Consider the following 12,510-nt stretch of genomic DNA (forward strand, 5'->3'; position numbering starts at 1 on the left):
CATGAAAAGACATGAAAGAACCGTAAGTGCATATTACTAAGTAAAAGAAGCCATTTTTTAAAGCCTACATAATGTATGATTCCAACTATATGACCTTTAGAAAAAGGCAAAACTACAGAGATAGTAAAAAGATGAGTAGTTGCTGGGGGTTAGGACGAGGAGGGAGGAAAGGATGACTAGATGGAGCATAGGAGATTTTTAGGGCAGTGAAAATACTCTGTATAATACTGTAGTGATGCCTACATGACATTATGCATTTTTTAAAACCATAGATGTAAAACACAAGAGTGACCCTAATGTAATCTATGGACTTTAGTTAATAATAATATATCAGTATTGTCCATCAATTGTAATAAATGTACCACACCAATGCAAGAGGCTATTAGTAGGGGGATCTGTGCAGGAGAGTGAGGGAGGTTATATGAGAACTCTGTACTTTCTGGTTAATTTTTCTTTAAACCTAAAACTGCTCTAAAAATAGTCTATTAATTTAAAAAAAAAAAATAGAGGGCTTCCCTGGTGGCGCAGTGGTTAAGAATCCACCTGCCTGGGCTTCCCTGGTGGCGCAGTGGTTGAGAGTCTGCCTGCCGATGTGGGGGACACGGGTTCGTGCCCTGGTCCGGGAAGATCCCACATGCCGCAGAGCGGCTGGGCCCGTGAGCCATGGCCGCTGAGCCTGCGCGTCCGGAGCCTGTGCTCCACAACGGGAGAGGCCACAGCAGTGAGAGGCCCGCGTACCGCAAAAAAAAAAAAAAAAAAATTCGCCTGCCAACGCAGGGGGCACGCGTTCAGACCCTGGGCCTGGAAGATCCCACATGCCGTGGAGCAACTAAGCCCTTGCGCCACAACTACTGAGCCTGTGCTCTAGAGCCCGTGAGCCACAACTACTGAGCCCATGTGCTACAACTACTGAAGCCTGTGCACCTAGAGCCCGCGCTCTGCAACAAGAGAAGCCACCGCAATGAGAAGCCCGCGCACCACAACAAAGACCCAATGCAGCCAAAAATAAATAAATAAAATTTAAAAAAAGAGAGGGAAAAGAATCAAAATAAAATTAAATTTAAAAAAAAGAATTCTTAATTACCTTGGATCTGAAGAATCTCCCTGCTCCCTCTGCTTGTGAGGCTGTGGTTGTGAGTGGGGTGAAGAGTGTGAGGAAACTTGTCTTCCTGGAACGTGGGTCACCTGAGTATTGCCATGGGTGGTAGCATTGGTGCAGGCGCCATGGTCTTGGGTGAGACTGTTGCTTGCAGAATAAGCGGGAGTGTTAAGGGGGGTGGTTAGGCAGGCTGTCGACTCTTGGACTCTGAATGTCGGAGGCGTTTGGCCTCTATCCTGTAAGCAATAGGGAGTCATCTTTCTAAGTCCAAGCTCGTCCTGCTCGCGGCACAACAGGCCAGTAATTTGAGAGACGGGTTGTTGCGGCAGGGAATAGTGACTTTATTCGGAAAGCCAGGAGACTGAGAAGATGATGGACTAGTGTCCCAAAGGACCATCTTCCCCGAGTCAGGATTCAGGCTTCCTTCTTACTAAAAGGGGAGGGGGTGTGGTTGGTGGTTGCAAACTTCTTGGCGCCGGAATCCTTTGAATCCTTTGTTCCTGCAGCTGTTTACGCAGGCCTGGTCACAGTGTTCTTGTAAACCTCCAGCAGGACAAATGTTACTCTCTGTTCTGCAACTTTTTTATCTCTATATGAATGGAAGAGTGTTATTCCTTTAAAGGCCGGAGACTTGAGAAGGGCTATCCTGTATATTTCAGGCCATAGGCAACATTCTTTTCATGGTTAACTTGTAGCAAAAGCAATAGAATACAAAGGTTAAAGTAAAAGAAGCACATCAAATATGGAGTAGGATTTGTTCTCCCCTATTACTCCTTGGAGAGTTTTATCAGGAGAGCGACACAGGGAGAGCTGTGCTTCAGGAGACCTTCTCTGGGCTTCACGCTTCTGTCTGTAAAACCAGAGGCTGCGCCAGGAGTCATGCAGGTCCCCTGCAGCTCTAAGGTTCTGATATCAAAGCCTTTTCCGACTTTCCAAGCCCCTTCTCCTCCCTGCCCAACCCCCTTTGATTTTTCTGCCACTCAGTGCTGTGCTGAGCCTGGAACCACTCCCAGGGGACAGTCTTCTGAATGAAGTCTGTGCCTCGTGAGCAATTGTTTTATTTATTTATTTATTTCCCCCTCCTTTTGAAATCTTCCAGGAGAAAAACCAAATCTGTGCTGGCTCCAAGGAAGAGCAAGTTGGAAGGGAGTTAGAGATAAGGAGATGGGTAGTCAAATCCCTGCAGGGTTCTACAGCACCAGCAGGCTGCAGTCCGGCTCCTGCCAGGGCATTTCCTGCTAGAAAGACTTGACTCTGAGCCGTCCCAGCTGCTAGAGCCTCCAGCTGCTTGTGTGAACTGGGGGAGGTTTCTCTGCTCCTTCCAAATCATCTCCTGTTGGCACAGTGTGATTTACGAGATTTTCCTCTAAGATATGAGAACATTGGCTCCTGATCATGCCCTATAATGGAGGAAGGCAGTGGCTGCAGCATTTTTGGTAAATAATATCTCTTTAGCCCACCGTCTTGTTACAAAAAGGATACAAGAAGTTGAATACACAACTTCTTGTGTATTGAACACAAGAAGTTAGATTCAAGTCTTTTAAAGCAAGTAGTATGGCCTCAGTTAAGTGAGGAGTTGGGAGGGTCAGTGCTCCCATCTGAAGGAGCTGGGCTTGATTTTTAGCTTAATTGCCACCCATCAGCTGTTATGACCAGAGACTGCTTACCTCTGAGCCTCCACTTCCTCATCTGTGGGGAAAAAGTGGGGGAATACTAGTAGCACCCACCTTAGAGGGGGTGCTATACAGATTCTGTGAGATAAATATCCAAAGAACTCAGCACCAGGCGTGGAACACATGATGTGCTCTGTAAGTGCTCACAATAATTATTACGGTTATTATGAGTCCTAAATAGTGGATGGTCTACAAGTAATTTTAAAAATATTTAGGGACTTCTCTGGTGGTCCAGTGGTTAAGACTTCGCCTTCCAATGCAGTGGGTGCGGGTTCGATCCCTGGTCGGGGAGCAAAGATCCCACATGCCTCCGGGCCAAAAAACCAAAACATAAAAACAGAAGCAATATTGTAACAGATTCAGTAAAGACTTTAAAAATGGTTCCCATCAAAAAAAAAATAGAGAGCATTTTTGTAACCATGTGTTGATATGGCAGGGTTTGCACTTGTGGGAGTGAAGGCCTCTCAATCCAATTTAACAAGCAGGCTGTGTCAAGGAGCGCCTGCGTAGATTGTTACACTTCATAGAACAAAATGTGACCTTGGACAGCTTCCTGATTGGTTCACACAGAAGCCTTGGTTTCTTCATCTGTAAAAATGGATAATAATAATATCCATGTCTGGTGTGGGAATAGTGTATGTGTGGTGCGTGTGAATGTGTGTGGTGTATGTGTGTGAGTGTGCATGTGGACATGTGTGGTGTGTGTGTGGTATGTGGTGTGTTTGTAGTGTGTGTGTGGTGGTTGTGGTGTATGTGAGTTTGTGTGGTATATGTATGTGGTTTGTGTATGGTGTGTGTATCTGTGGTGGGTTGTGTGTGGTGTGTGTAAATGCGTGCATGGTGAGTGTGCATTTTGTGTGTGTGGCGTGTGTTGTATGTGTGTCTGGTGTATGTGTGGTGTCTGTATGGTGCTTGTGTGGTGTGTGTGTGTGTGTGTGTGTGTGTGTGTGTGTTGGGTGAGATTCCCATAATCACAGCATTTGATGTCCTTGGGTAAAAGCACTTGGTAAAGGCAAATAGTAATTTGCTATACAGATACTGATATACCATGTGTGCTGGGAGAATCCACTGTTAGAACTTAAATTTCATTCGGGGAGCTAAGGCGATATGACGCACATACATGAAGAATTAAAAAAATAGTATGAGGCGGTCTGAGACTAATTGCAAGTACCAAGGGAGTTCATAGGAGGGTCATGAGGGCTGAGCTGTCCAGGACTTCCTGGGAGGAGCAGAGCTTGGGCTCTAAAGCACTGGTTTTAAAACTTTTTTGCTTGCCTACCCTCTAAATGAACTTTGGGGGGAAAAAAATCTCTTTTGCCCCACACATTTTAAATTGACATCTGAAACGTTTCATTAGAAGTTTAAATAGTTACAAAGGATATCATTTCTGCCATGTTGTAAATATTGACCTCTTAGAGCAAAATTACCCTACTCTCTTAAATGTATCAAATGGGAACTAAATAACAGCAATTTTTAGTTTGCCTTTTTATTGAAGTATCACTTATAAACAGTAGAATGCCCAGATCTTAAGTGTGCCGCTCAGTTCATTTTTACCAGTGTGCCTACCACCCAGATCAAGCTGTAACCTTGATAGTCTATCTCCAGCATTCCAGAATGTACCCTCGCATCCCCTCTCAGTCAGTATCCCCCAAAGGTGATCATTTCTCTGACCTCTATCACCATAAACTATTTTTGCATGATCTCATTTTTTCTTCCTTCTTTCCATCAACATAAGGAGAGTTAAGCAGGTAGCAAGCAGTAGTTCATTTTTTCCTTATCGTATAGTATTCCATTGAATGAATATCTCACATTTAAAAAATCTTACCTACTCTTCGCATAAATTTACTTTACTATTTTAAGAGTGACAAGCATTTTGAAATAAATTGCCCTACTGAAAAAAAAATCTTATCTACTCTTAATGGACATTTTGGGTTGTTTCTAATATTTAGCTATAAATCTTCTATGAGTATTTTTCCATATTTTTTTGTAGACATAAACACTGATTTCTTTGGGGTATGATCCATGAGTGGAATTACCAGGTGGTAAGATAAATACCACAATATATTGGTATCCACCACCACTCATCAAAAATTACCTATACAAGGCAGAAATTTTATATTTACATTGTTCCTGTCTTTACCTTCTTGAGCTCATAATTTCCTTCTACTTCCTTCACAGAATTTTATTGTAATATATTTTTATGCTTGAACTTTTTTACTTATTATTTATTTATTTTATTTCTTTCTTGGCTGTGTCAGGTCTTAGTTGCGGCACGTGGGCGCTCTCTTTGAGGCACACGAGCTCAGTAGTTGTGGCGCACGGGCTTAGTTGCCCCGCGACATGTGGGATCTTAATTCCCTGACCAGGGATCGAACCCACGTCCCCTGCATTGTAAGGCAGATTCTTTACCACTGGACCACCAGGGAAGCCCCTGAACTTTTTTATTGATTGCTGTATTCTTTTTGCCCAAAATATGTATTTAAATTGAAATGGACCTTTAAAAAAAATTCCTTTGGCCATAAAACCCTAAGTATCTTTATTTCAGATTGATTTATCTACAGTTCATCAAAATAATATCAATGTTTTATAATTTGATAAATAATTACTAAAAATAAAAAGTAAGATAATATGGGAAATACTTCTCATAATGATGTGGATGGATGGTTGATGGCTTTAAGGTGCATAAGGACCATCCAGGGATCTTGTTAAAATGCAGATTGTGATTCAGAAGGTCTGGGTTGGGACCTGAGGTTCTGTGTTTCTGATAAGTCTATGGGTGATGCTAATGCTACTGGTCCATGGACCACACTTTGAGGAGCGAGGATTTATGAACTAGGTTAAAGAAGATTTGCGAGCACCAACATTCTAAATCGTCCTCAAAGTCTGTCTTGACACTTTGGGGCACTGCACCATAGCCAGATTCTGGACGACAGAGAAGTTAGTCTTTCTTCTGCAAAGAGAGAGGACGGTTGTAAAGAGTGAGGTGGGAAAGGAGAGATGCTGAGGCACATTCTCAGGCAGAGGAGGAAAGAGTGGGAATGGAAACAGGATCTCAAACCAATTCCTTTGTAACACTTCCTGCCTGTGCGCCCCTTGGGAAGGCTTCGAGTGCCCCAGAGTAGGGCTGCCCCCTTTGAAGACCATTTCTCCAAAGGATGCTAAGATGGTGCTGGCCACCTTTTCAGACAGGAGGCCCATTTCTGCAGGAGGAATTGGACATCTCAGGGACTGGTTTGGATTACTTAGAGAGTCCACTGGGGGTAAATCCAGAGAAATGAAGTTTGGGGCCAGGTGATGGGTGGCCCTGAGTTCCGTGGACTTAATACTCAGCCAGAGCAGGGGTGCCTTGAGCAGTTTTGAGCAGGGAGTTGGTGTGAGCATAGTGTGGGGAGACTGATCTCTTGAGCAGCTCGTGGGATGGCAGGGAAGGGGTTAATGCATGGAGATGGCAGCAGTGGCAGAACCACTGGGATCTGGCTGTGATTTTTATCTCTATCCCCTGCTTATGAACTTTTGCCCTGGTTGCAGAGACCTGATTTGCTCTCTCAGGATTTCCTGAAGTCTGGGCTACATACCTGAGATGTTGATGCAATGGAATTCAAGGTGATTCAGAGTAGAACACAGGCATGGCCTTAAATAACCCTGAAACCTAAGAGTGAATAACACTGAAACGCTCAGCCCTCGCTCAGTCCTGACTATACCTGGGGAAAGTCTGTCTTTAACTCCTCTCATGCTCCTGTGTTCCTCTTGTTGATGGAGATTGAGCAGTTTAGGCTTAGGGCGTTTGATAGCAGTAGTCTTTAGAGAGAATTTTACAAAATTTCTGTTTTTGTTGAATAAATTTTCTGTGTATCAGGGTGGCAAGTCGTTCTAGTTTTACACTTGTCATAACGACATAAAACTGTAAGTTCTTTCCAGTAAGAAAAATGAGCAAATTTACTAGATCATACGGAAGAAATAATAATGCTTGGTCGCGTGTGGATATGGCAAAAATCGTGGTGGTGACATGCAATGATTCAACTTTGGAAAACACTGGGTTACACCATGGCAAAAACTGGCATTTGCCAAATCGTCCTGCCAATGCCTGGAGAGGCTCTGGGTGGCAGATGGTAGGGAGGGGGCAGCTGGAATTGCAGTGCCTGGGCCACTGGCATTGGGTCGACTGGGTGGGTCCCTCTGCTCTCCCCACCATCGCCTAACAGCCTGCTCCTGCCTCTGTCCGCAGAGATCCGCACGCAGCTGGTGGAGCAGTTCAAGTGCTTGGAGCAGCAGTCTGAGTCGAGGCTGCAGCTGCTCCAGGACCTCCAGGAGTTTTTCCGCCGGAAAGCCGAGATCGAGCTTGAGTATTCCCGCAGCCTGGAGAAACTGGCTGAACGCTTCTCCTCCAAGATCCGCAGCTCCCGGGAGCACCAGTTCAAGTGAGAAGGGGCCAGGGGTCTGGGGCGGTGGGAGGCAGTGCTGGGGCTGAAGCAGAAATGAGGCAAGGACTCACTGGGGGCAAATGGTGTGCTTCTAGGGCCCGGGGTCTGCAGGTAACTTCCAACTCCAAGCCTCAGTCTTTCTCAGTGTAAAGTGAAGCTAGACATAGTTGCTACCCATAAAGATGCTGAAGGGAATACACAAGGGATCCAAGAGAAGTGCTTGTCACAGAGTTAAGTGCTCAATAAATTGTTCTGTTGTGATTATCCCACCAAGCACCAGGCTCTGTGCTGTCTTCCATTTGGGCCAAGGTGACAGCCTACCTCCTTTCAGGACATCCTGACTCTCCCCAGTTCTCTTTTATCTGGGGGTGAGCCAGCCCATGTCTGCATTCCTTTAGCACAATGGCCTCAGAATTTCTTCCCTGTGAAACAGATGCTCAAAGCATTCCTCTTCCTTCCTCCCCTGGAGGACAGTGCCAGGCTTAGTTGCTGCCTTAGTTGCTTATTTACCTACACACACCCTCCAGGGCCTAATTTCTCATACCCCAAGCGCTGATTTCGAGGAGGGAGGGAGACTTGGTCCTCTTGGGCACGTCCCTGGCTAAGTTCTCCAGCTGCAAGTGCCCCTAGCTCAGAACCCGTGGGGCCAGCCGCCAAGTGTGGGCAGGAGCCACAGCCTCACCAGGATGCGTCCTCCTACACCTGTCTCCCCCTCTGCCGTACTCCCTGGAGGTCCCCCTCCCCTGTGGGTCATCTCTCCAGTGAATGGCCCTCAACCCCAGGAGACCAGAGACTTGCTTCATCCTGCCTGCCCCGTTCTTCTTTCCCCTGGGTTCGATCTCTTTTTTTCTCTCTACGTAGCTTTAAATTGTGGTAAAATACACATAACATAAAGTTTACCATCTTAAATATATATATATATATTTTTGCTGTACGCGGGCCTCTCACTGCTGTGGCCTCTCCCGTTGCGGAGCACAGGCTCCAGACGCGCAGGCTCAGTGGCCATGGCTCACGGGCCCAGCCGCTCCGCGGCATGTAGGAAATTCCCGGACCAGGGCATGAACCCGTGTCCCCTGCATCGGCAGGCAGACTCTCAACCACTGCGCCACCAGGGAAGCCCTTAAATATTTTAAAATGTACAGTTTGGTGGCATTAAGTACATTCACACTGTTGTGCAACCATCACCCCCATCCTTCCCCAGAACCCTTGCTGCATCTTACAAGTGTGAAACTCTGCTCCCTGTAAATAATACCCCATTTCCCTCTCCCCCCGCCCTGGCAACCACCATTCTACTGTCTATCTCTATGAGTCTGACTGCTCTACGGACCTCATATTAGTGGAATCATACAGTATTTGTCCTTTTGTGACTGGCTTACTCCACTTCGCCTAATGTCCGCAAGGTATACCCATGTTGTCACATGTGTCAGAATGTCCTTCCTTTTTAAGGCTGAATGATACTCCATTGTGTGTATAGACCACCCTTTGTTTAGTTGGGGCCACCTTGCTCTCTCTGTCTTTTGCATTCTGCTCCGGCCAGGGAGTGCTGTTCCTTTAAGCTCCCCTCAACGTCTCCCTAAATCGGTGCCTCAGCATTTGAACACTCACTTTTGTGCCTTCTTCCCTTGACATTTGGGGAGAAGAAATTGCTTTATTAAAGGGCAAAAATGTATTACACTTTTGCAAATACCATGCATGTTTTTCCACCCAATCTCATCTATTCAAACTTTCATTGCAGGAGGATGCTTCTATTAATAACTTCCTCCCAGGCACTATCTGGGCCCTTTCATACATAATCTCGTTTTTCTGATATATTTTTTGGAGAAAGTGTGTGCTTTTTTAAATGATAAAAGTAAAATACTCATTGCATACAATTTAGAAAATGTAGAAAAGTAGAAGAAAAGCTCACATTTCAGAAGCGCACATTTTGTGCCTTTTCTTGCCTGTCTTTTTTTTTTTTTTTTTTTTTTTTTTTGCGGTACGCGGGCCTCTCACTGTTGTGGCCTCTCCCGTTGTGGAGCACAGGCTCCGGACGTGCAGGCTCAGCGGCCATGGCTCACGGGCCCAGACGCTCTGCGGCATGTGGGATCTTCCCGGACCGGGGCACGAACTCGTGTCCCCTGAATCGGCAGGCGGACTCTCAACCACTGCGCCACCAGGGAAGCCCCTTGCCTGTCTTTTGATAATAAAAACAACAGTGATGATTTATTGAGCACATTAACTGAGTACTTACTCTGAGCTGGATGGGTATTACTACCCCATCTTAGAGATGAGGACAGCGAAGCTCTGACTGAGTGCCTTGTACAAACATGTCTGTGGGCCAATTATTGGAAAGTGACAGATTTGAACCTTTGCTCTCGTTCTGCCTCCTTGGCCTGTGATAAGAAAGGGCCTGCGTGTGGTCTGAGGACAGCCATGGACTCTGAACGCTCCCCTAAAACCACAGACACACTGCAGAAACCCACGTCTCTGGCTGCGCTGTCATGGGAGCCATCCAGGCTGTGTGATCCGGCTGGAGCTCAGCTCCTGCCCCTCTCCTTCCTCTTGGTTTGAAATCAGCTCTCTTCCCGTTCTCGGTGTGAACATGGTGGAGAGGAGGGAGGCGGGGCACTGGGGGAGCATGGACGGGCATCCCCTCTTCCCTTGCATTGCCTGTAATGAGCTCAGTCAGCCCCTCATGGCTTCATTAACCGAGGCCACCAGACAGAACAGGAGCCCCAGCTGGCAGTCCGGCCAAGCAGGCCGCTGGACACACTCTGAAAATGTCTAATTAGGGTGTGGCCCTGGCCAGTGCAGCTGCTGCAGGCCCTCTGCATGAGGCTAATGCTTTGGCATTGCCCCCGATGGCTTTTGGAAGCAGGAGTCTCCAGGGGATGCCTGGACTTGTCCTTTGACCCCAGGGCCAACCAGCCTGACCTCTGGCTGCCTCTTCTTTGGAGCTCAGTGCACAGGGTCTGTGCTGTGCTCTGTCCTGGCTGTCCAGAGAAGCCTTGTCCTGCTGTCTTGTAGATCCTTTATTAAGAGAGTCCACCTATCTGCCAGGTACCCTCTCAGGGTATGGGTCTGGTCATTTTATTCCTACTACACTGGGCCCCCTTGAGGCAGAGGTGGGGCCTTTGTGAGTGAGCAGGAGGAAGGGAGGAAGAAAGGGAGGGAGGGGATTTACTTGGTCTATGAAGTTCACTATGGCTGAGAGATTTGGTTCAGAGAGGGAATTAATTTGCCCGAGATCTCACAGCAAATTAGTGGCAAAACTGGGATGGGCACTGCCTTAGTCCACTTGGGCTTCTATAACAAAGTACCACGGACTGGGTGGCTTGTAAACAGACATGTTTTTCCTCACACTTCTGGAGGCTGGAAGCCTGAGATCAGGGTGCCGACGTGGTGAGGTTCTGGTGAATGCCCTCCTGTGGCTTGCGGACACCTGATTCTCCTTGTGTCCTCCCACAGTGAGAGGAACAGAGAGAGGAAGCAAGCTCTAGAGACTCTTACAAGGGCACTAATCCCATACTGAGGGCTCCCTTCCTCTCGCCCTTATCTAATCCTAATTTCCTGCCAAAGGCCCCATGTCCCAACACCATCACATAGGGAGTAGGGTGTCAACATATGACTTCTGGGGCAACACAAAGATTCAGTCCATAACAGGAACTCACATCTCTTGACTCCAAGTCCATTGCTCCTCCTTTTGCTCCATGGGCTCCGTCTCTCTACGGCTCAAGCTGCTCCCTCTCCACCTGGGCAGCTGAAAAATTTACAGCTGCCCAGGAGGTACCCAGGAGGAGTCTGGGCTAGACTAACCCAGACTGAGTTCCATGTGGCACCTGATTCAAAGAAAGGCTCAGCTGGTGGCCCTGACGGTTTACCTGGGGCAGGTTGAACATTCAGAGTAAAACATCATCACATGTGTCTTTTCTACCATCACGTATTTCTATTCTAACACTTTTTTCAAAGCACTCTGACGTCTTTGCTCTCTTACAATCCTGATGATAACCCAGGGATGCAGAGAGGGAGCCAGTGGTTTTATCTCAAGCCAGCTGAGTGCCAGGCAAGCTGAGTGGGATTTTACAAAGGACACATCGTGAGCTGTTGAGTGAGAAAACCCAGGGCTCCTGGCTTCCAGCTCAGGCATCTCTCTCCAAAAAGCCATGTGGGCCATCATATTTGAAATGTGTATATTGAGGACCTTATTTTCTTAGACCGTGCTTCATGATGAAGACACAGTTTAATGAGACACTGCCCCTCCTCTCTCTCTCTCTCTCTCTCTCTCTCTCTTTATCTCTCTCTCTCTCTCTCTCTCTCTCTCTCTCTCTCGCACGTGGCGTGGGGGATGTCCATAAGTGGTGTGCTTGGGGCAGGCACCCAGTCCCCGAGGCCCTGTTCTTTGAACCCTGCCACCTGCTTGTTCTTTAGGCCTCAGCGTTTAGATGTCACTTCCTCTGCAAAGCTTCCTTGAGTCTGACCAGGTGCCTTCCTGTGTGTGCCCACAATATTCTGCACTTGTTGATTCGCTTATTCAGTAGGTATTTATGGAGCACCTACCACGTGCCTGGCCCTGGCTTACAGTGGCAAACAAGACAGACTTGGTTCCTGCTGTGGTGGAATTTACCACCTAGTGGAGGAGAGAGATGCAAATCAAACATAGAAAACAAATAAACGAATCCAATGATTGCCGGGATGGAACAATTGCTAGGGTCTGGGTTGGAGGGTCTAAGACAGCTTCCCCCACATTCCCTGGCACTTTGGTGAAGACAGCTGTAAGGCTGGGCTCAGCCGGGCTGCCTCCCTCTCCACATGGGGCCAGGGCCTCACTTCAGTCGTGGGAGCTCAGGGCACCTAGGTGGCAGGAGGGCAATCCGCAGTCTTCTTGGACCCCACCTCCAGCCCCTGCCGAGATTCTCTTGATCAGAGTGGTCTCAGTTGTAGCTCAAGGGAGGGAAAATAAAGCCTTCCTCTCACTGGAGGACTGTCAAAGGATTCGCAGCCCTCTTGAATCCTCCGCACTGAGCTAAAACGGCAGCCAGGGAAGGCTTCTGGAGGAAGTGGCATTTAAGCAGAGACCCGAGGGGTGAGAAGGAGCAGCCGTGGGGACAGTGTGAGGGGAAGAGAGGCCAGTGGGGCTGGAACTGGTGGTGAGGAGAGCCGTAGCCATCCTCAGTAGGAGTAGCATGATCTGATTTCCATTTTTGAAAGATCACCCTGGATTGGAGGGGGCAAGAGTGGAGCTGAGCAGACTAGCAGGGTGATGGGAGTATAGTTCTCCAGGCAGGGGTGACGAGGGCCTGGGTGATAGCAGAGCTGACAGAGAGTGGACAGGTGCTGG

General features: G+C 47.5%; 1 protein-coding gene across 2 annotated transcripts in view; it reads left to right on the forward strand.

Moving 5' to 3' along the window:
* Positions 1-12,510, forward strand: part of SRGAP3 (SLIT-ROBO Rho GTPase activating protein 3) — a 254,066-nt gene that overhangs the window by 110,437 nt on the left and 131,119 nt on the right. For both annotated transcript variants that reach the window (XM_065886366.1, XM_065886367.1), the window contains exon 2: positions 6,998-7,190. In XM_065886366.1, the coding sequence (XP_065742438.1) occupies positions 6,998-7,190 (193 nt within the window). The remainder of the gene's footprint in view (positions 1-6,997; positions 7,191-12,510) is intronic.

Source organism: Phocoena phocoena, chromosome 10, assembly GCF_963924675.1.
Source record: "Phocoena phocoena chromosome 10, mPhoPho1.1, whole genome shotgun sequence".
NCBI lineage: Eukaryota > Metazoa > Chordata > Mammalia > Artiodactyla > Phocoenidae > Phocoena > Phocoena phocoena.